The 24,930-nt window shown below is 40.1% G+C and overlaps 1 protein-coding gene across 1 annotated transcript; it reads right to left on the bottom strand.

Annotated features, from left to right (window-relative positions):
- Nucleotides 1-47: 47 nt before the first annotated feature.
- On the bottom strand, nucleotides 48-24,554 carry KANK2 (KN motif and ankyrin repeat domains 2). The gene is made up of 11 exons (XM_083354674.1): nucleotides 24,447-24,554; nucleotides 19,787-21,310; nucleotides 14,482-14,604; nucleotides 14,300-14,402; nucleotides 11,309-11,545; nucleotides 10,222-10,309; nucleotides 9,796-10,015; nucleotides 4,630-4,772; nucleotides 4,121-4,321; nucleotides 3,195-3,293; nucleotides 48-1,808 (listed from the first exon to the last, which is right to left on the bottom strand). The coding sequence occupies exons 1-11, from the start codon at nucleotides 24,541-24,543 to the stop codon at nucleotides 1,749-1,751; spliced, it is 2,895 nt and encodes a 964-aa protein (XP_083210800.1). The 5' UTR covers nucleotides 24,544-24,554; the 3' UTR covers nucleotides 48-1,748.
- Between the last annotated feature and the right edge of the window lie 376 nt (nucleotides 24,555-24,930).

Here is a 24,930-nt window from a genome sequence, read left to right as displayed (position 1 = left end):
TCCGGGTTTGGATGGGGAGAAACAGGCTTCATCTCAATCCTGACAGGACTGAGTGACTGTTCATACCGGCATCTCGGGCTGACCAGCCTTCTCCATCATTAACAATAGGGGATGAGGTATTACCCCCCCGTTGATAGGGCTCGCAACTTGGGCATCCTCCTGGATTCATGGCTCAGTTTGGAAGATCATATAGGAGCCATGACCAGGGGGGCTTTTGCCCAGATTCGCCTGGTGCACCAGTTGCGTCCCTATATGGACCGAGATGCTCTACGTACAGTCACTCATGCGCTCGTGACCTCCCAGTTAGACTACTGCAATGCTCTCTACATGGGGCTGCCCTTGAGGACCACCCGAAGGCTTCAACTGGTGCAGAATTCAGCCGTGCGAGTTTTGATGGGAGCTTCCCGATACTCCCGTGTAACACCTCTTCTCCGTGAGCTACATTGGCTTCCGGTTGCCCTCCAGGTGAGATTCAGGGTGCTGGTAATGACCTATAAAGCCCTAAATGGCTTGGGTCCAGACTATCTAAGGGAACACCTGCTGCCGGCATCATCTTCCCATCGTCCTGTGCGCCCCCACAGGGAGGGCCTTCTCAGGGTACCGCCGGTTAATGAATGCCGGCGGGTTATTCCCAGGGGAAGGGCATTCTCTGTGGGTGCGCCTGTCCTATGGAACCAACTACCCACAGAACTTAGGACTGCCCCCAACCTTCGCTCATTTCACCGGGACCTGAAAACTTGGCTCTTTGATCTGTTTGGTCCAGACTGTGGGGTTGTTAATTTAACTGGGATTTAGATTTACTCTTGGGGCTTGAATTTAATTTAATTGTTTTAATTGTTTTTAATTTTTTGTATTCATGGTTTTAACTGCCCTGTAAACCACCCTGAGTCCTACGGGAATAGGGCGGTATACAAATCCAATAAAATAAATAAATAAATAAATATTTATCTGCCATCATGTTGTGCTCAGAAACTATTACTTCACAGGTCTTTGGAGGCTTTGCAGTTCCCCACACAGCAAACTCAGTTTTTTGAGAAACCACCAGAGAAATTCACAGAAGGAGAAGTAAAAACATGGAGGTGTGGGCACTGATTGAATAGTTTTTGCACCTTCTTATTGGCCAAAGAAGGAAGTATGGAGCAGTTTGAATTGGGCAGCTAGGCCAATGCCTGTGGATCTCAAACTTTTGAAGGTTTGGGGAGGGGAACTGCAATTGTTCCTTTTGGCCTCCTTTTATGCCCCACAGCAGTGGTGTCAAATTCGCAATGTCACGTGATGTGTTGTGATGTATCGCAACTTTTTTGCCATTGTCGGCAATGGAATTGGCACAGTTCCTGCCCTACAGTGTCTCCTGCTTCTTGAATAATTGGATAAAAAGGAAAGACATATTAGTTTTGATAAAGCAGAAAGGCCATAACAACATTCAGAGACCCCTTGGCTCATTATCTGACATAACTGCATCTGATCAAAGAAGCTGGATACATGGCCACATTGTTGAAATGAAGCTCATAAAGTTCCTTCTCCTGGAAGGTCTGCTCCCCTTCCCTCTGAGCAGAGTGGATGGCGAGATTTTAGCTGATGGAGGCAGTGAAAGAAGCTAAGTACAGGAAGCAATTCTAGGGAATTGTATACATTGCCAATGTGTGTGGTTTTGTAGATATATATTTCCTTCATCCAGGCTGTGCCAAATTTTCAAGCAGAAGTTAGAAAGCCTTTGGATAAAAATAAATCCATCATCTTACTTTGGGTTACAGAGTATCACTGAATATCGTATTTGCATTTTCAGGCTCCAGCTGCTTCAAGGTATCCTGAAAAAAAGTAGCTCATTATTGCTTCTTAATGAAAAAGCCAGAGTTTTCTGACCTTGTTCAGCATGTTGTATTGTTTTTAATCAATCAATCCCTTATCTGACAACAGCTACACAAACCCAGCAGTCTATGGGAATCAATATGCACAGATCCCCTGCTCACTTACCACTCCATGTTGAGCCTAGTAGCAATTAAGGGTGGATTATAATCATACTCAATTTGCAGATTGGAATATGGGAAACACAGAAGGATAAGCAACTTGCCCTGAGGGCATATGGCAAAATGGATTAAATAAGATCCTAGAATTCTCTTGATGCAGTTATAGGTGCCCATCCTCCCATGTCACTTCACTGAAAACTGTTGGCAGTTGTCAGGTAACCAGATTCTCCCCTGATTTTCACCAAAAAGGGCATGTAAGCTCTCCAAAATGGGAAAAAGTAAAAAAAAGAAGAAGAAGAATCCAATCCATCTTCTTAGTGATGTCAAAGCATCACAGTTATGCTTCTTGCACTTCTCAAACATCAACAAACCTGAGAGAAAGTGACTGGTCCAAGGTCACCCAGCTGACTTTGTGACCAAGATGGAGTAGTATTCATGAACTTCCAATTTCTAGTTTGATGCATTAAGGCTGAACCAAATTGTAACTGCATTACTAGAATCATTTCTTAGTCATAAGAATTTTATTCTGCCTGAAACCTGATTTTCTCTGGAATTATGTAGCTGTTATCTTTGTGGTTAAAAAAGGCTATAGACCATTTGAAAGAGGACATCACCAAGTATGGTTAGGATTATGGAAAAAAGTCTTATGAGCAAAGCTTAAATTAACTCTTTAGCTTAGAAAAAAGTTTGCCCTTTCTAGCACTACCACACCAAAGAGAGCAAACACTTTTTTTTCTTGGCTGAGGAAGCATGTTCTAATGGGCTTCAATTACAAGAGATGGACTTTGGTTGAAAACTAGAAAGAACAGAAGAAGCCAGTGGAGCTGAGGACTGCCCCCGACCTCCGTTCATTCCGCCGGGGCCTGAAGACCTGGCTCTTCGAGCTCTCTGGCCCAGGCTGAGGATTAATCTTGTTTTAACTGGGGTTTTATTTATACAGGGACAGATATAATTTTTTTAAATTTGTTTTTAACTTTTGTATTTTGGTTTTTTAATCACCCTGTAAACCGCCCTGAGTCCTTCGGGAAAGGGCAGTATATAAATGTAATAAAATAAATAAATAAATAAATAAACCCATTCCTTACAGGCTTTGACAGAGATTCTTAAAGAAAAACTGGATAGCCATCTATTGGGAATGCTCTATCTTGACATTTCCTGGATTTCAAGAGAAAATGGCTTACAAGTAATTTTATGACAGATGCTTTTACACTTACAGGGTGAACTCACCAGTGACATGGCTTTGGCAAAGTTCAGGTAATCATACAGCATGACGGCAATGTCATTCTGGCCTGCTTCTAGTGCGATGGAAAGAGCTGTGCTGCCATCCTACAGAAGAAGGTAAGAAGATAGACTTAAGGCTGCAGTGATGGTGGGGCTTATGGGGGCCACTGTTTTTGTCAAGGAGGAATAGTTGTTATTTTGGTGGCCCACCCACTTCCTGGAATTGCAGGAAATGCTACCTGGGACTGAGCCATCCAGATGTTTGAACTGTTAATACAGGGTAATGGTCCAGGTATGGCCATCAGAGAGAACAGGTTCTTTACCATAGTTGTTTGACTCCAAGCCAATCATTTCCTCTCACTCAATCTACTTTACAAGATTGGTTGGTTGATTTGATTTATGTGGTGCCCATCTCATTCATAATGTTTACCCCAAAGAAAAGAGAATCATCCCCTCTACCCTCTGGATGTAATGACAAACAATTGTTTGACATTGTGCTGTTGGCAATGTGCACACAATACTCATTTTTCAATCACATATTTAAATAATAGGAAAACTATGGTAAATTACAGCAGAAGGCTCAGCCAAACATAGGATCAAGGAGGTTGGTTTGTGTGTGGAATGTTAGAGTAGAATTATTTGAATTTAACAGTCAAATGTGGAAGGACATAATGTCTTGATGATATTATTCCCAATATGCCCTGCCTCCTTCACTCTTTTTTCCTAAGATTGAGCTGCAGTTACTCAATAATGAGAAATAATTACTAATTATTTCAAAAAGTCCAGTACTAAACTTTGGCACTAAGTTAAGACTCATTATTTTCCTGGTGAACTGAACAAAATTTATTGTGCAGAGTTTTTGCTATGAGCTCTGAGATGGAAGACAACCTAACAAACTCAAAAGCAGCAGCATAAACATAAGTAGGACTTACATTGTCTGATTGGGCAACATCACACCCAGGGATAGCCAACAGCAGGCGGACAATCTCAGCATGGCCGTGTTCACAGGCACACATCAGTGCAGTAGAGCCATCATCATCTTGCAAGTTGACATCTGCGGCATTTGCTAACAAGGCACGCACCATCTCGAGACGTCCATGGCTGACAGCTAACATCAATGCAGTCTGCCCAGCCTGTAGGTGTGGTGAAGGAAACCAAAGGAGTTAAGGGGCTGCCAAGTTCAGAGTAGGGAAAAGCCTGTTGCAATGCCTAGCTCTAAAAAACCATGTGTATCAAGAACAATCTGGAATATGGAAGAAGCACAAACTTTGTTAAGATTTTGTATATCTACTGCAGCCAGTTAATAGCATTTTAAAGATTTTGAACAATTTCCATGCACACATGTGAGAGTATGATTATTACTACTTCCTGGTTGTCACCATCAATCTCATCCTAATCTTGGCCCCCCAATTTTGCAAGAATCTCTTGGGACTGTTAGTACCTGACTGGCTTTGGCATTCACATTGCCCTTTTTCAGTAGCTGCACAATAGTCTCCATGTCACTCTCTGTCTGGGAGGCAGCCAGCGCTGTGAGCATGATAGCTGTATAGCCAGCTTTGTTCTCTTGGTCCACATGACATAAATCTAGAATAGCAAGACAGTATTAGAAATTTCATCCTTCTGGAAATAAATATTTGGATATGGTGGTTTCCACAATTTCAAGTGAGCTGCAGGGAAGCAGTGGTAATTTTTTTTATAATGACTCTAAGGAAAGAGATATCATAAACAGGAAAGTTACTGGAGAGAGTCCACCATTGTCTGTCTTCCTTTGGTCAAAAATCTATGAAGCCTGTATTTTGAACCCAAACACGGTAAAGCATACAAAGCCCTACATGGCATGGGTCCGGACTACCTACGGGAGCACCTTCTGCCAATGTCAGCACCCCACCGTCCTGTGCGCTCCCACAGAGAGGGCCTCCTCAGGGTGCCACCGCTCAAGGAATGTCGGCTGGTGGCCCCCAGGGGGAGGGCATTCTCAGTGGGTGCGCCAGCCCTCTGGAACAGCTTACCAACCGAAATCCGGATGGCCCCCAACCTCCGCACCTTCCGGCGCGACTTAAAAACTTACCTGTTCCAGCAGTCCGGCCTGGCCTGATAGCTCTAATTGGGGTCCCAGTTTGTATTTTACTATTGTTTTTTTTCACTATTGTTCATTCTGTATGCCTACCTTATTCTGTACACCGCCCCGAGTCCCTCGGGAGAAGGGCGGTTTATAAAAACAAACAAACAAATAAATAAATAAATAAAGACATTTTAAGGAAGATCAAATATGATAGTACATTTCACATAGAGAAATATATACCAAACAATTGATAACATCAGAGAAATATGCAAAAATGTCTTTAAGTACTGTATGTGGAAAGGTGTACAGTTTAGGTAGGAACAGGCTGGCCAGTGCATGCACGTGTGAGCACACACTCAGCCCCACTTGTGCTAGAGCCCGCAGACCTGTTTGTGCATGTATGCGGGGCTAGCTGCGGCAGTGGCTAGCACTTGCATACATATGCAAACAGGATCACTAGCACGCACAGGTTGCATGTGCAAACAAGGCTGCTAGCCCCATGTGGGTATGCGCAGCCCCATTTGTGCATGTGTGTGCAAATTTCACAGCTGCTCCCTTTCCCTTCTGGTCGCCAGCATGAAAAGGTTGGTGACCTCTACCCTAACTGGATATCATCATCAGTGCTAGTAAGCAGTGCTGTTTGCTGTCACTTTATATTCTGATGTCTTGCCTGTCTGGGTGGGTCGAGGTGGTCTTAAGGATTCTTTGGTTGGGCTGTTTACTAATGGCTCTTTGGCAGTTCTTGATTGGGGTATTGTTTACTTGATTGTTGGTCTGAAGTTGATCTTGGAGTTAATCTATGCTGATCTGAGAGCTGGTTACTGGTGGGGAGGTGCTGGAGTCTTTTTCTCTTTTAGGCTAGTTGATATCAGTCTTTTTTCCAGTTCTCTGGTAGTTCTCCAGTATTGCAGGATTTTTTAAAGATAAGGTACAATAGTTCTAAGATAACATCTGACAGCTCCTTCAGAACTCTGAGATATAATCCCTCAGGTCCTGGTGATTTATATTCATCAAGATTAGATAGGTGTTCTCTTACCGTTTGCTTAGTTTAATTTTTATTTCTATGTCTTTTACAGTTATGTTTTTGGTAAGTTGGGCTTTGCAAATAGCTGAGGAAAGAAGGGAAGTGAAAGGCAAGGGAGAAAGAAAAAGATACACCCAATTGAATGCAGAATTCCAGAGAATAGCTAGAAGAGATAACAATGCCTTCTTAAATGAACAGTGCAAAGAAATAGAAGAAAACAATAGAATAGGGAGGACCAGAGATCTGTTCAAGAAAATTGGAGAGATGAAGGGAACGTTTCATGCAAAGATGGGCATAATAAAGGACCAAAATGGCAGGGAACTAACAGAGGCAGAAGAGATTAAAAAGAGGTGGTAAAATTACACAGAAGAACTATACAAGAACGAGCTTAATGTCCCAGATAACCACGATTGGGTGGTCACTGACCCTGAGCCAGACATCCTAGAATGTGAAGTGAAATGGGCCTTAGAAAATCTGAGCAACAACAAAGCTAGTGGAGGTGACAGTAATCCAGCTGAGCTATTCAAAATCTTAAAAGATGATGCAGTAAAAGTGCTACACTCAATTTGCCAGCAAATTTGGAAAACTCAACAATGGCTACAGGATTGGAAAAGGTCAGTTTACATTCCAATGCCAAAGTAAGGCAATGGCAAAGAATGTTCAAACTATCACACCATTGCACTCATTTCACATGCTAGTAAAGTTATGCTTAAAATCCTACAAGCTAGACTCCAGTAGTACGTGGATTGAGAACTACCAGAAGTACAGGAAGGATTTCGAAGAGGCAGAGGAACTAGAGATCAAATTACCAACATATGCTGGATCATGGAGAAAGCTAGGGAGTTCCAGAAAAACATCTACTTCTGCTTCATTGACTATGCTAAAGCCTTTGATTGTGTGGATCACAACAAATTGTGGCAAGTTCTTAAAGAGATGGGAGTACCAGACCTTCTTATTTGTCTTTTGAGAAATGTATATGCAGGTCAAGAAGCAACAGTGAGAACTGGACAGGGAACCACTGATTGGTTCAAAATTGGGAAAGGAGTCCAGCAAGGCTGTATACTGTCGCCCTGCCTATTTAACTTACATGCAGAGCACATCATGAGAAAGGCAGGGCTAGATGAATCAAAAGTTGGAATTAAGATTGCCAGGAGAAATATCAACAACCTAAGATATGCAGATGATACCACTCTAATGGCAGAAAGTGAAGAGGAACTAAAGAGTCTCTTGATGCGGGTGAAGAAGACGAGTGCAAAAGTGGGCTTAAAACTCAACATTAAGAAAACCAAGATCATGGCATCTGGACCTCTCAATTCCTGGCAAATAGATGGGGAAGAAATGGAGGTAGTGACAGATTTTATTTTCCTGGGCTCCAAGATCACCGCAGACAGGGACTGCAGCCAAGAAATTAAAAGACGCTTGCTCCTGGGGAGGAAAGCTATGGCAAATCTAGACAGCATACTAAAAAGCAGAGACATCACCGTGCCAACCAATGTGCGTATAGTCATGGTTTTCCCAGTTGCAATGTATGGCTGTGAAAGTTGGACCATAAGAAAGGCTGAGCACCAAAGAATTGAGGCCTTTGAACTATGGTGCTGGAGAAAACTCCTGCGAGTCCCTTGGACTGCAAGGCGTTCAAACCAGTCAGTCCTAGAGGAGATCAACCCTGACTGCTCTTTAGAAGGCCAGATCCTGAAGTTGAAACTCAAATATTTTGGCCACCTAATGAGAAGGAAGGACTCACTGGAGAAGAGCCTAATGCTGGGAAAGATTGAGGGCAATAGAAGAAGGGGACGACAGAGAATGAGGTGGCTGGATGGAGTCACTGAAGCAGTAAGTGTGAGCCTAAATGGACTCCAGAAGATGGTAGAGGACAGGAAGGCCTGGAGGAATGTTGTCCATGGGGCCATGATGGGTCGGACATGACTTCGCAACTAACAACAAGGTTGGGCTAAAGTTTATTTTGCGTGAAGACTGATGCAAAAAATGAGTTAAGCAGCTGTGCTTTCTCTCTACTGCCTGTTACTTTTTTGCCATCTTCTCTCTTTAATGAACCGTTTCCTTGACTTTTTAAAATGTTATTTATATGTTGAAAAAAACTTTTTAAAAAATTATCTTTGACTTTTGTTGCAAGTCTTTATTCATTCTGATCCTTTGCTTTCCTGACTTCATCTTTGCAGATTCGAGCTATTTGCTGATACTTGGCCTTAGTTATCTGTCCCTTTTTCCATTTTTTTACTTATCCTTTTTGTCTTTCAGTTTATCATATTTGGTCAGGGGCATCTTTGTACAGGTAGTTCTCTCAACCTATGACCATAATCAAGTCCAGAATTGTGGACATAATTTGGGGCAGTTGTTGAGTGCATCACCATGTGACTGTGCTCAATTTTATGACCTATTTTGCGGCAGTTGTTAAATGAACACTGCAATCATTAAGCAAATGCCACAGTCATCAAGTGAATGCAGCAGTTGTTAAACAAACCCATTTTTTCCAATAGGCATTTTTTTCTGGATCTCACTGCCTTTAGTGAGATCCATCGTAACTTTGAACAGTCAACTAAGCAACCAGTCGTTAAGTGAGAATTACTCGGACTATTTTTGGAAAAATCCTCACTCCTTGCATTAGGCCTAACCCTTTCCTGCCAAAATCTCAGCCATCCAGCTTCTTACTGATAGACTTGGGTGCTGCTGTGGCCAGAGCATTGGTCTGTGAATTGGGGCATTCAGCCTTAAACATTCACATTGAGTGGTCTTGATGAGTTTCTTTCCTTTCAGCCTCTTTTACTTCACAGGGTGACTATCAAGTCTAAATTCCATGGAGGATGGAAGTATGTTGAATGCAAATAAATCCAGGTGCAAGCCTTAATGCAAAACCAGTGCACACCACAGGGTGACTGCAGAAGGTTCCTTGGTGCACAGCAGGTTTTCTGCATCATTTATTTTTTTAAAAAAACATTCTCCTAATTTAAAACATGAAGACAAAAGCAAATACATGGTGAGGCAAAATGCCAACCAATTGCCTCATATTTATTTCAAAAGACGTCTTTGGATCCAAGACTGCTTCACAGGCTTTTCAGAAGATAAAACTTATAGAAGTTGAAATGCAGGGTTTGGTTGGAAGTCTGCCAAATCTACCTTGGATGGGGATGGGGGTCAAAATTAAATTAGGAGGGGAGAAACCTTCCTGGCTGGTTAAAAAGGGCATCCAGCGGCAACCTCTGCAAGTTATGTCAGTGTCAATGTGGCAACTCTGTCAAATAATCTATGGGAATTATTTTTAAAGTAGGCAAATCATTTTGTCCATGACAGCACCCCAACACATTCTCAGAATTCAAACTGTCATCGCCAGCCTAAAGTGGAGCCTGCCTTGCAACTCTTAGGCTCCTGTGGCTTTAAAGTCACCCTAGGCTCTAGAATCCAAAGTGCCCTGACAAATGGGCTGCCCTGGACTAATATTGCTGTTCATTTAGATGGGCTATTCTGACAAAGGGCTCCCTCCCCTTTCTTTTGTCCCCACCTACCAGTTTCAAGCAGCTTTGCAACAAGGGGGAAGTTGGAATGCGAGACTGTGTAATGCAAGGCCGTGTTGCCATTGGCATCCGCCATATTGATGATGAATTCTAGCAACTGTGGGGAAACAGCCCGGAAATCCATCAAGTGCAGTGAGATCAACTCTAGATCAGCTTCTTTGTGGCAGGATAGCTTGAGCCAATAGTGGAGCATTGAGGTATAGGCTATTTTCTGCCAGAGTACATATAAGAAAAAGAAATAACAGGGGAGGTAGGTAAGAAATTGTTAGGGCCCATTTTTGCTTGCTGTCTTCATGACTGAATCCTTTGTGTTTTTTCAGTATTTACATTGCTTATTATCTTCTGGCAAATGGGCAAGGTATCAGCAGAGGCCATTTTATCTCTAAATCCACCCCAACTTTAGAAATAAACATATACCGTCTCTCCATCCATTTGTGTATTGGGACTCTCTAAGTATTTCTGAAGAACTTCACAGGCTGAAAGCAATTCCTTGCTGAGACCTAACCTGGTAATCGAAAGAAAGCAAAAAAAAAAGAGGGATATTTTAGCTTCCGTCTGTTTATACATATGTTACTAATGCTAGTATTTAGTATTATGTGCAGAAACCTGGTCTTTTGTCTTCTCCTCACTTTTGTTTTTCCCTGGCTACAAGGAAGAGTTAACCAGGATTCATTTTCACTTCTCATGATTTTGGGATAACTGTGATTTCTAATCCTGCCTTAGGCACAAAGCCAGCTGGGCAACCTTGGGCCAGTTACTCTCTCAGCCCTAGAAAAGGGGCAATGGCAAATCACTTTGAAAAACTTTGCCAAGAAAACTACAGGGACTGTCTCTGAAAATCAGACACAATTGAAGAAAAAAATGTTTATTTTAAAACCAGTCAGCACACTAATTCAGTTTGTGGTCAGCTTGTTTAGTAATTCACTGGAACATGTGCTGGAACTCTTGTTTGTATATAAGACAATTTAGATAAAGTGGGAGGGGGAGGAAGAAAAGGGAATATATCAACCAAGTTTTTGTTCAAGATTACATAAAGCAATAACCCTAAATCGTGGTTTAGCATTACATTAGGAAGTTCCTCTGACAGGGAAAATAAATACAGAGAGACAGAATTTATAGTGAATTGTTGTTTTGTACTAGTTCAGGGTTATAATTCAATGACAGTTGTGCAACAACTATTACCACCTTTAAAATACAACATATGGAGAGAGCTATTTACCCAAGAAGTAAAGAACTCTGAAACTGTTTCCAGGACTGGGCATTGTGTAAAGCAGGGAAGGACCATTTTGTGATGCTCACATATCCTATTATCAAATAACAATAGTGCAATTTCAACAGGATTTTTGGGGGGAGGGATTTTGGAGTCAGCAGAATATGAATATAGCTGCAGGTCAGCTTTAAATTGCTTTTAAAGATTTGGGGAGTGGAATTAATGGCGATATAAAGCACACAGTGCACAGTGGAGACTCTCAGGAGCTCTGAAGATGTCCAAACTGATGATTACCCAGTTTTGCCTGTTGGTTCCTTGCTGGGACCGTCTGCTGCACTTATTTTCCCCACCTCAACAGGGATGCCAGGATGTAATATATCTGTGGTAATTCCAGAAAGCTTCAGAGCTTCAGCTACAATTCCCTGCCCGGAAGGGAGGCCCTCACTCGCCTCATGGTATTCACTCTCAGTGCTTTCATTATCTGAGATGTTCTCAGCTGTGCCGGAGTCCTCAGAGGAGGTAGACTCATACCTGGAACAACACAAAGTTGAGAAACAAGCCAAAAGAAGCTTGAGAAGCTATTCCAGATTCTCTTCAGAACAAAGAGACACTATGGCAAACCCTGGCTGTGTGCTACCACTGTACTTCAGAATGGAGAACTTCAGGTTTCCAGCTTTGACATCATGGTGAGACGGACGTAGAAGATGGGGCTCTGTCTTTCACGTTCAATTACACCCCACTGGGGACCCTAGAAAGAGTTGAAAGTTGCCCCATAGAGGCGACAAGCAAGGAGGGGACCCTCATTGATTGTGGTAGGGTGGTGGCCCTTCCATTTGATCGGAGGAAGCCCTCCAAACTGGCGGGGGAAAGACTGGCTACATTCGTGTAGCCAGTCAGAAGCTGCTGACAACAGAAGACAAAAAGCACTAACAAGCAACCTTTCAGCAACATGGATGAAACCGGGTGAGAATCTATCCTCTCTTTAAGACTTTAAGACCTCTTCCTGGAAAAAGCTGCCCGAAGCACTCTCCCCAATGAGAGACGGAAGGGGAATTTCCACCACACTCCCTCAGGAAAAGTGGCAAATTAATTACTTCGGAGAAACAGAGAAAATTACAAGATTAATTTGGAATTAATATACATTTATGGATTTGAAATTTGGGGACTAAAGTGTTTTTGAAACTTTTTTTTAAAAGAGATTTGAAAAGCTTACATTATAAGTTGAGATTTAAAAAGTTGGAAAATGGTGCTAATGACATCTAGTGGTGAATTATGGGACTTCAATTTCTTATGCCTAAAGGAAACTTGGCTTGAAACCCAGATTTAGATAAGACTCTTGCTGACCTTGGAAGCTTTCACTTTTGAAGATTGCAGCTGGGAAAAGGGAAAAATACAAAAAGATTTGGGCTACTTATTAATGTGGCAAAGACAATGAACTATTCTGAAACTGGTTGCCTGAACTACGAATATAAATATTACCTGACTTTCAGAGCTGTGTTATAGAACTGTTTCCCTGAAGGACAAATACACTTCATTGCTTGAGATGATGGCATATTTTGGATTACAAATCCTTGATTGATGAACAATTTTTATTATAAAGACCACCTATAAAAAATGAAATGGATGCCCCATACTCAACTTTAAATAGTAAAAAACATCTCTAACACCTGTTCCCAAAGGCTTCAGTTTGACATACTACCAAGAAAATATGGATGAAGATCAGAAAGAAATTCTCTCCATGCTAAAATCAATAAAAGACACTATTACTTTAGCTCATGATGAGACTAGAAATAACACAAAGGAGATAAAACAACAATCTTCTAATTTAAATTTACAAACTCAGTACATGACTACAAAGAAGGAACTAGCAACCCACAAAATAGAAGGAAAACTAGAGGACGCAGATCCAAAGATTAAAGGAAGAAACCAACCAACAGATCCAGTCAACTGAAGAATTAGAAGACGGAGTGTCAATATCAGAAATGGAAAAGACATCTTACCAATCAAGAATTCATGACATATTCGAGGAAAAGGAAGAAGAGCTGACTGAATGGAAGATAGAGCTGTTAGGAGAACTGTGGGGAATTGGAGAAAGAGGGAGGCTGTTTAATGAATATCAGTAGGTTCGTTCTTCCAAAAATACTTTAACCAAATGGTCTTTCTTATTCCAAACAATATATACAAAAACAGAGGAAAATTACTTGATGATTTAAATGCATTGACTTGGAAAGTTAGTTGGCAAAGGAAGAAAGCTAGAGTGAGACTGCAGAAAATAGAGGTTTTGATCTATTAGATGGGATGTTATATTATTAACTAGATGTTTGAATATGGAGAATAGATAATTGCTAGAAATAGAAGTACTATTATAACTAGAAAGATAAGATTTGTAATTAGAATATTAGATTTTGGTATAAGAAGGGAAACAGGAAAACACTAAGAAGTTTGACTAAGGGAAGCTTTTGGTTACCCAAATATAACTTACTTTGAAATTATAAACAATAGAGACATTTTGAACACTGATGGGAAATTAAAACTAAAAAAAAAAGCTAAACCAGGATACTGATTGAACATATGGATATTAAGTGCAAATACAATTAAGATATGTTTTGGCTAGAAATGTAATCTAAAACTGATACTATTGATATTATATTGATAAAATGTAAAAAAGATGTTGATATTCAATTGTATATTTACTACTACTAATAAGAATTGTATTTGCCTAGTGTGGGAAAACAGGTACTACTGGAAGAAGAGAGGAAACATTTGATGGTGCAATATTGGATCTAGACTGAAGAAGTTAATATATACCACTGAATTACTAATGGACCCAGATAACACATTGTCTATTAAGTACTTGATTGTAAAACTAGGAAATTAATAAAATATATGTTTTTTTAAAAAAGAATGGAGAACTTCAGAGATGCCAGGTGATTTGGGATCTTGCAGGCCACAATGGGACAATGGAAATCTGTTTTGGTACAAATGGCAACTTACAATAAAAGCAGCAAGGGAAAGTAGAGCTCCATCCCAATGATGGATTATGATAGAACTCCTAGGCAAACTCTGACAAAATTGTTCAGTTATTGGGTTTCTTTGAGGTGAAGATGGTATATTGCTTCTCTGAACTCCAAATTAAAGGTTACAAAAGCAAACAAAATAGGAGTCTGTGGCTATGGACCTGTATGCCTTTGCTTTCTCAATTAAGGAATTGAGGAATGAACTTAGGAATTGAGGAATGAATTGGGACCTTCCCATTCTCTTTATAATTCTGAAACTGAGATTTACCCTCCATTGACACCCACAAAGTGGAGGCTCTTCTTCCTAGTTAGTATTTCTGTAGGTTCTTCCTTCTTCTTCATAACTGACTGGATCCCTGCAGTGGATGAAGCTATGGAGAAACAAAGGAAGGTAGTAACACCAATTTGTCAGAGGATTCCATGGCACTTTTCTCCACCCCACTTTCTTACCTTGATCCTCTTCCTCCTTCTGCACATACAATTTAGGGCCTTGAGAGAGGCAAGGAACCACCTGTTCTGCTTGGAGGGAGTCAAGAAGGGAATATTCAGTTTTCTGTAGGGATTCTTCAGGTTCTGAAATAGAGTGGCAACAGATTACTGCTCCTTGGATGTCTTTTTGATTATGAAGTCTAAATATTGCTGTTTTGTGGGGCCACATTAAGGAATACAATATTGCTCCATTTATGCAATAGAATACATGGATTGATTACAAGCTAACTTAATATTCCAAGCCTGGAAAACAGGGACATACAACCACCACTGAGCCCAAAACTTCAATTGCTAAGCAAGACAGTTGTTAAATGAGTTTTGCCCAATTTTACAATCTTTATTGCCACATGTCAGGAACCACTTCAAACCCACATCTTAAGAAAACAGAACTCTTGGAAGCAATTTCTCCCAACAGGAACTATCAAGAGCAGTTGATAGCAGGCATAATACAGGATCTGGGATTTCCCACGCAGAACGATAGGTTAAAGTATCTCCAAGCAAGACCCCACCCCATAGTTCGTCCAGCCAGTGTGGGACAGCCAATCCCCAGGTGTTAAGTCCATCATGGGAAAGGGGAGGTAACATCGACCCGTCTCTGGTTTAGACAGTGATGTTTGGGTGGCTCGTCACACCTTCTTCTGAAAGCATAGAAATAAACCAGGCACCAGAGGTTACATTCCTTGTTCCCTCCATTGTTCTAGCTGACAGTTTAGGGAGAGAAAGTTCAAAGAGAAATATAACGCAGGAAAGCAGAGTGTTACATTGTAGCAGATAGAGGAAGCAGAGGCAATAAACCCACAAGCAGATTCCCCCCTCCCCCTTGGGAGTATGGCAGAACCCAGGGAAAGGTGAGATTTGATTTTGGGTCAGAGGGGATAGATAGAAATGAAATAGGAATGGGTTCTGACACCATAGTTGTTAAGTGAATCACTACAGTTGTTTAGTTAGTAACACAGTTGTTAAATGAATCTGGCTTCCCCATTGACACTGCTTGTCAGCAAGGTGATTACATGGCCCTGGGACACTGCAACTCTCATAAATACATGCGAGTTGGCAAGAGTCCAAATTTTGATCAAATGACCATGGGGTTGCTGCAATGGACATACAGTAAGTGTGAAAAATGGTGATAAAGTCGCTTTTTTCAGTGCTGTTGTAACTTCAAATGGTTGTAAGTTGAAGGCTACCTTTATGGAGCTTTTGTTTGTACACAAACAATATTCCCTCATTGTATTAAGCTATGATTTTTTACCAATATTCACAAAGTCACAACTCTTCATTCTTACCAATGGCTGCTGAGGAGCTTGCACAAACACAATCATATAAGGTCTGCTGACCTCATATAAGGTCAGCAGAATCAGGCTGCTTAGTATCCCATCCAAATACCCTCTGCCATGTGATACTTCCTTTCAAGACAGTTGGTGCATTTCCAAAGTAAACTTGACTGCAGCCACAAGAAAGCTTACAAAGCCCACTAGGGGCCAAGTATTGAAAATCAATCCAGGACACTGAAGTTTTGCTTAAAGACAGGGCAGTTCTCCTTCCTCCTTTCTTAAAAATTAATTTGCTAATATAAATAATCATTTTAACTGTATCTTGGGGGATGTCAAGGAAAGTATTCTTGGACACTCAAGTATCATGTTGGAGACCCTGGATGTAATGCTACTTAAGTATATGGTGTTTGTTTTATTTACTGTATTTTACTTATGGATTCAGTCAGGTTCTTGGCCAATTACCCTCCTTAAAAACCATTCTCTAAATGCATAAGGTTGATTTGCTACATAATTTAGGGGTGACATGATAGGAGTATTCTAGTACTTCAGGGGCTGCCACAAAGAAGAGGAGGTCAATTTATTCTCCAAAGCAACAGAGGGCAGGACAAGAAACAATGGATGGAAATTAATCAAGGAGAGAAGCAACCTGGAATTAAGGAGAAACTTCCTAACAGTGAGGACAATTAACCAGTGGAACAGCTTGCCTTCAGGAGTTGTAGGTGCTTCATCACTGGAGGTTTTTAAGAAAAGACTGGACAGCCACCTATTCAAAATGGCATAGGGTCTCCTGAGTAAGCAAAGGGTTGGACTAGAAGACCTCAAAGATCCCTTCCTGCTCTATTCTGATTGATTGATATCTAGAAGATGGTTATAAGAAGGTCAACTATTTGGGAAACCCAGAGAAAAGATGCAGGGTTATGTCAGGAGGGAACTATTCCTACCCAAACCCTACACCTTTCCACACACTTAAACAATTTTTTGCATATTTCTCTTACCAATTGTTTGGCATATATTTCTCTGTGTGAAATATACTATCATATTTGATCTTCCTTAAAATGTCTTTACCATGCTTGGGTTCAAAATAGAGGTTTCATAGATTTTTGACCAAAGGAAGACAGATAATGGTGGACTCTCTCCAGTAACTTCCCTGTTTATGGTATCTCTTTCCTTAGAGACATTATAAAAAAATTACCACTGCTTCCTAGCAGCTTACCTGAAATTGTGGAAGCCATCATATCCAAATATTTATTTCCAGAAGGATGAAATTTCTAATACTATCTTGCTATTCTAGGTTTATTCTGGGAATTTCACAGACTATTTTAAAAGTGCTTATTTCTTCTGCTCCTACTATAAATTGCAGCAAAAAAGTCAATTTCTTCCATGCATGCTTCTTTTAAGATTAGAGCTGTGTGGGAAAATAGTTGAATTTTACCATAAATTTGCAGGCCGGGCATTAACATTTTTCCTGGCTTTGACAACAAGGGATTCTGCCAGAAATTTTTAATCTCTAAAGATTATGAAAATCCCACCAAGACTTTTGTCCTGGCTATTTTTAATAGATCCAGATATAAACCAACTTTAATTTAATATAGTGCTATATCATGGGTCATTTTAAACATTATGTATATGAATTGAAAGTATAGTCATTACATACCTTACCTTTTATAACATAAACTTTTTACAGGGTAAGATTCCAATTAAAGGCAATAGATAAGCAAAATATCCACCCCTGCCCCAGAAGTGAGGCAGGCTCCCACTCTCCGGGCTTTTCAGAAGAGTTTGAAGATCTGGCTCTGCTGACTTGCTTGGGACTTGGAGAGGAGTAGCAAACTTGGAGTTGGCTAACTACCTTGAAGCCCCCCCCACTTTTAACTTTAATTTATTCTTGTTTTGCCTGCCTCTTATAGAATAGAATAGAATAGAATAGAATAGAATAGAATAGAATAGAATAGAATAGAATAGAATAGAATAGAATAGAATAGAATAGAATAGAATAGAATAGAATAGAAATGGAAGGGACCTTGGAGGTCTTCTAGTCCAGCCCCCTGCTCAAGCAGGAGGTCTTATACCATCTCAGTCAGATGATTGTCCAGTCTCTTTTTAAAAACTTCAGCAATGGAGCGCCCATGATTTCTGGGGGTAAGCTGTTCCATTGGTTGATTGTCCTCACTGTCAGGAAGTTTATCCTTAATTCCAGGTTGCTTCTCTCCTTGATCAGCTTCCAACCACTGTTTCTTGTCCTTCCCTTTGGTGCTCTGGTGAACAACCTGTCCCCCTCTGCCTTGTGGCAGCCCCTCAGATACTAGAACATTGCTATCATGTCTCCCCTATTTCTTCTTTTCTTTAGACTAGCCAAACCCAATTTCTGCAGCCGTTCTTCATACATTTTGGTCTCCAGGCATTTGATCATCTTAGTTGCTCTTCTCTGAATTTTTTCCAGTCTCTCAACATCTTTTTGGTGGTATGGTAACCAAAATTGGCTGCAGTATTCCAGGTGTGGTCTTACTAGGGCTTTATAAAGTGGTACTAATATTTCACGTGATCTTGATTTTATGTGTCTGTTTATACAACCAAAGATTGTATCAGCTTTTTTGGTTGCTGCTGCACACTGCTGGCTCATAGTTAAGTGATCATCCACCAGGACTCTAAGGTCCCTCTCACAGTTACTGCCTCCAAGCCAGGTCTTGCCCAATCTGTATTTGTTCCATTGGTTTTTCCTGCCTAAGTGTAGGACTTTGCTTTTCTCCACATTGAAACTCATTTTGTTGCATAGGGCCCATTGTTCAAGTTTGTAAAGATCTTTTTATAAATAAATGATATTTATATGGTTTTTACATTTTTAATTGTACACTGCTCAGAGTTGCTCTGTAAATGGATAAGCAGTCTCTAAATGTGATAATTAAAAGAATAAAATAAAATATTGTAATGCACCCTTGGTTGAGAAAGTGAAGAGAAAGATGCATTACCTCATGACAAAATCCTGTTTCTAGTGCAGTGTATGGATGGAACCTGGGCTGTTGGCAAATGAAACAAGAACATGGCAATGTATATTTAAACACTGGCTAAAGATTAATTTTTAACCAGAAGTTTTGACTTCTCTTATTTTATTCAGTCTATCTTTTTAATATACTGTACCTACCAAATTGAAGGTAAAATCCATAAATAGGGCTTTAAGCAGATGTATTGCCAACACTGGGACAAGAACAGATCATGGCAACTCTTGAACAAAGAATCTTTGACAAGGAGGCTCAGCTAATCTCAATGTACACATGTTGTACTTTGACAATAAAGGTTTATTATTATTATTATTATTAATTGCAAAATAAATACAGTAGAAAACCAGCTGATAGGAAATGGGGCCACAGAAAGACCTGTTGCAAAGTTTACATTTGTATTATTAATGTCAAATTAACTTTGAGTTGATTTTTTACTGTTCAGGTAGTCCTCAAGTTACGACAATTGAGCCCAAAATTTCTGTTGCTAAATGAAACATTTGTTAAGTGAATTTTGCCCCATTTTATGACTTTTCTTGCCACAGTTGTTAAATGAATCATTGCAATGGTTAAGTTAGTAACATGATTGTTAAGTTAATCTGGCTTCCCCATTGATTTTGCTTGTCAGAAGTTCTCAAAAGCCAATCTCATGACTTCAGGACACTGGCCATCATAAACATGAACTAGTTGCCAAGTGTCTGAATTTTGAGATCACATGACCATGGGGATGCTGCAATGGTCGTAAGTGTGAAAAACAATCGTAAGTCATTATTTCAGTGCCATTGTAATTTCAAATGGTCACTAAATAAACTGTTGTAGGTCAAGGACTACCTATACCACATAGGACTAGAGAGTTATATCATTTTTATTTTATTTTACTGTTCAGTTAACAATTTTCTTCTTCTTTACTCTTTCATTTATCTGTCTTATTGTCTTGATATATACAGTATATCTGCAACCAGTAATAAAGTAACTGAATAGATTACTTTCCTTGTTCCTTACCTCTTGTTTCTTTATTTCCATCCCCATCCTCTTCTATGTTGACAATGCTGATCTTTTTCACAGAGTGAAAGGTGGTGGCTGTGTTTGCTGCTCCAGCATGAATTGGGAAAGTGGTTTCCATGATCTCACTGCTGTGGTATGTGGCACAAGGTGGTAACTGAACTTTCTCAGAGACTGAGTCTTTGTCTGCTGAAGGCCTGAGGCTGGCATAGGGCTCCTTGCTCTCCAGGAGCTGTGCCCTCTGAGGTCCAGTAGCTCTGCTGGCTGTGATCTCTGGCTCCCTTTCCACTTGGAAAACTTTGATTGCATCAACCTGAATGGGGGCATCCCACTGCTGTACACTGTCTCCCCTTGCTTCCCATTCTGTCAGGCCCTCATCTCTCATTGAAGTTTCTTTGTCTTTCTTCTCCTTGCCCTGCTGCTCCAGTTTCTGATGGGCAGCTTGGAGATCTTGGAGTGTTCTGTTCAGTTGTGTTTCTAACACAGCAATCTTGGTGGATAGGGACTGAATAACTTGGCATTGCTCCTCCACTTCTGGGCAAGTTAAGCCCAACTCCTCCTCCTTGACTGCTACCCCTATGTCACATCTTCCCACGTCCACATTCTCTTCTCCATCTTCAACTGTCCTCCCCACACCCACTGACCTCATTTCCTTCTTATCCAATTTTTCCTTTATGTCAGGCCTGGTACTGCTATCCTCTATATTTCCACCTGCCCCCTCTTCAGGGATGTCTATGTAGAGCTCCCCTTGTGATTTGCCCTTGCCAAATCCTCCTGGGTGCCCCAAGAACTTCTGGCTTTTAAGCTGAACGCTTAGCTGCCGTTTCTCTTCCTGTAGCACTGAGATCTTCACCTGAAGGACTGGGATCATCTTGACCTGTTCTTCCAATTGGCGCAACTTCTTCAAGGCCACAGCCATCTGCTCACGAACATATTGAAGATGTCCTGGAGTTGGTGAGACTGGAGTGGACAACCCAGAACCAATTGGTGTGAATTGTCCAGGAACACTTTGCCGTGAGCCATTGTAAGAAGTTTGATGTGAGATACTCTGGCTTCCAACCAAAGAACTTGTTGATCCAGATACACTGCTATGGAGACTTCCTAGACTACTTGCTGTGGGGGTTTTCCCATCTAGGTCTGCCTGGTTTTCTAATTTCTTTCTAGCATCCAGCAAAGTTTTCTCCACATGGGCATTGAAACTGCTATGAATTGCATTAGTGTACTGTGGGTAGAAGCTACGGCCACAATAAGAATAGGAGGAATGGCGACTGTCTATACTGGCATTGGAACAGAGGGACTCAGTGGATGTCCACCATGAACCAGTGTAGCCATAGCCCCGAGGCAATGAGCTGTAGCGCGGTCGGCGATGAACTGGAATGCGCTTAATAGTGTGGCCTTTCTCAATGTCATCCACATACTTGAGAAAGTCCAGATCAAGGCGGTAGCCATAAGGAGTTTCCACTGAGTAAGTTAAGTCTTGCTCCTTCCCATGGAAGATTGTAGTAGAGGTGGGATTGACCTTTTCTTCAAAACACAAAAGAGAAAGATCATCTTAGAACACTTTTCTGTCAGGGTTGAGGATGTGCATGAAAGAACTGACCACCGACATCACCATCACTTAGTTGAATAATGACTGTTTTGCATATCATTGCATGTATTGGCTGATCTCAGTATAGACAGAGGTAGTCATAGACCTAGCTCCAATCATGTACTACTTCCATTCTGTGAGTGAGAAAAAATAGCTTAGAATCCACTGTATTTTTTTAAATGCCTATTGCATCAAAACAGCTCTCCTCAAACTAGCGGGGACTAGTTTAAATCAAATAGAGTACTTGTAACCAGTAAATAGGAACTCTACATTTTTTCCAATTTTGCATTATTTGGATCTGACTGCCAAACCAACAAGCCTCATTGATTGATTGATCGACTGATTGATTGCAAAGCTACATCATAAAGAGTTTGATGCCCACTCTGGCAAGCCAAAACCTCCATTTTCCTTAGCTTCTTGTAACATTTTCAATTTAATTCTAGCTTTTATATTATCAAGCATCTGTATTAACATGGGTAAAAGAATGGATAACTCTCAGAAACAAAAGGTTGTTATATTTGGAGGGACATGACTTACAACTTGCTTGGCACACCTTTTTATGGTATGGGAAAAATAAAATGCGTACTTTCAGAACCCCTATATAAGAAACGCATTACTATTAACATGGGGAAAAATAAAATGTAAAATATATTTGAAAATACCAGGATAGCTTTCAACAATGGAAGTATTTATACATCCAAATTTAGTTAACTTTGAGAAAATATGGATATATTCTAAATTCTGAAGGGAATTTAAAATCTAAGCAAGAGATGGAAAATCAAGATGTAGATTTATCATGGTGGACATACTAATTAATGCAAGTTAGATATGATAAAGATGTCAAACTGTATGGATTTTATAAAGAGCAGTGCTTGTTTGATCAGACATTATTAACCTAATGTTAATAATTAAGAAAATGTATAAATTTTTATTGAATTTGAAAATGGAAGATGAACAAGTTAAAGAAACAATGATAGCATGAGCAAAGAACTTTGGATATAACATAGAATTAGAAAAATGGCAAAACTTGTGGGAAAGAAATTATAAACTGACAATGGCAGCTTCTTATGAAGAAAATGTATATAAAATGTTTTATAGATGGCAACCAGCAAGATTGGCAAAAATGTTTTAAAATATGTCAGATAGATGTTGGAAATGTAAAAATGTCAGGTACTTATTATCATGTATGGTGGACATGTGTTGAAGCAAAGAGGTACTGGAAAAAATACATACTTGGCTAGAAAAGATGTTGGGAAAACATGTAGATTTTAAACCTGAACTTTTTTATTAGGCATCATGCCAGAAAAGATTGATAAACAAAGTATATATCTGATTTTACAAGTGATAACAGAGGCAAGAGTCATAATTGCACGATATTGGAAAAATGAAGAATTACCATCAGAAGAAATAATTTAAAAAGTATTAGAATGCACAAAAATGGACAGACTTACTATGAGGTTGAAAGAAAAAGAAGAAACAGAATACTATCAGACTTGGGACTGTTTTATCAATGGCTGGAGAAAAAGAATAAAGGATTAGGAATTAAATTTATATTAGTGAATGATAAACTCAGACAACCTTATTGTTGAATAAGCACTATTGAATTGTATGGAAAAAATAATAAAAAATTACCCAAAAAAAGAGTTTGATGCCTTTATTCTAAAGTGTCATAGCATCTCATCCAACCTCAGTACTGACATAAAATAAGACAGTACAGCTTGCCCTCTGTGTGTGGGCAATTCTTAGTTCACAGGCAACTCTATGCCATTCTTTCTGGACCACAGATCCTTCAGCAGCTCTAATAACCTTTTTCCACAGTTCCAATGATCAGCCTTCAGGTCAGTGATGGGGAAAAGACATTGTTCTGTTCATTGTTGTTTGTTCCAAAAGGTATTCAAATAGTGTATGCTAAAAAAGATTTTAGTGTTCTGCACTAAATGTAGTGTTCTAGAAGAATACAAAAAGTGTTCCAGAGTCAATATGTTTCTAAAATACTGGAGAGAAACACGGAATGGATACTATTAGCTTGTTCTTGTTGTAAACTGACCTTAAATGTACTTCTTAAGTTGCCATATTTGAGCATCTAGCTGGTTACCAAAGTGTAGATAGGACTTAAGTTCATTCAAACAAGAAAACAATTTTATTCTTTTAACTGAGACTTTCTCCCAGATTAGAGACATTTCTCTAATCCAAAGATGAAACAGGGGTAGCAATAGCATTTAATCTTATTTACCACCCCATAGAGCTTTACAGCATTTTCTGATTGGTTCACAATGCAGGAGCATTATTTGCATATTGCTCCCAACAATCTGGGCCCTCATTTTATTCACTTTGGAAGGATGGAAGGCTGAGTCAACCTTGAGGCTTGCCAGGATTGAGCTCCAGGCTGTCGGCCAAGTTAACCTGCAATGTTGCACTCTAACCACTGCTCCACCAAATCTATGTAGCATTTAGGGATTCCTATAATGAGGTTTTTATTGTCTATGAAATCTTATTTAGTGATCTGGACAGAATTATTTCCACTTGTTACCCTCCCCTATTTTTGCTTTTCGTCAGGAAACACTCTGATTCCCAACTTATATTCTGTGACTACCAATATACAGATAGTTCTCATTTAACAATTGCTTCATTTAGCAACTGTTCAGTTATGACGACAATGAAAAGTAACTCTGTGACCAGTCCTCACATTTACAACCTTTTCAGGTCTGTAAGGCAAAGGAAAGCTGAAGTAAGATCATAAGCACAGTAGAAGTTTCACTTAACAATTGCATAAGCAGTCCCAGTTATGGCCACTAAATGAGGACTATCTGTATTTATAAATACTGTACTATATCACTAAATCCCAACTATATTTCACAGGCATCAAGTGGAAACATGTTTGCATACAGAAGAAACAGAACTGTATCCCACTGAATCCTTCCCATGTTACAAAATAAAAGAACTTTCAGTGAGAATAGTTCAGAGATTTAATGTGGCAATGTGATCTAAGATTACTATATGGGTTAGCACAAAAGATGCACAATTCCATCTGTTGATGTTCTCTGTTCAAAAGTAGTCTTCAAACAGACCTACCTGCAAAAGCAGTCCCCATATGAAGAACCTGGGCCATTCTTTCCACTTGATCAGTATGTAGGTTCAAAATAGCCCCAGAAGCCTTCTGACAGCTCATAGGAAACCCACTTTGCCTGAAAATAGAAATCAGATGCCATCTTAAAACACACGTTCTTAAAACAACCAGCCCACACTAAAGGATTGCTCTGCTTGCAGTTTCAAATGTTTGTGGGAATGACTGATAGGAATATGACAGTATTTTCCAAAAGCATTATCCCTCTGTCTTCTCCAGGAGCCAAATAGCTCAGTCAAGAAGAACAGGACAGCTGTTGCTACTCTCTTTCACTCTTCCCACCCCACCCCAACTCCCCCAAGGCTCAATCTGAGGTGGTTGCGTCCATCTGCCTGTCAGGCTGGCCCACAGCTTCAGCCTTTGTCACAATGGGTTACCTTTAAAATGCCACATTTAGAGCCTGCTTAACAATCAAGGCACCATGACAGAAAC

This window comes from Vipera ursinii (genome assembly GCF_947247035.1).
Source record: "Vipera ursinii genome assembly, chromosome: 2".
Taxonomy (NCBI): Eukaryota; Metazoa; Chordata; class Lepidosauria; order Squamata; family Viperidae; genus Vipera; species Vipera ursinii.
This window is presented reverse-complemented; position numbering and strand designations above follow the sequence as displayed.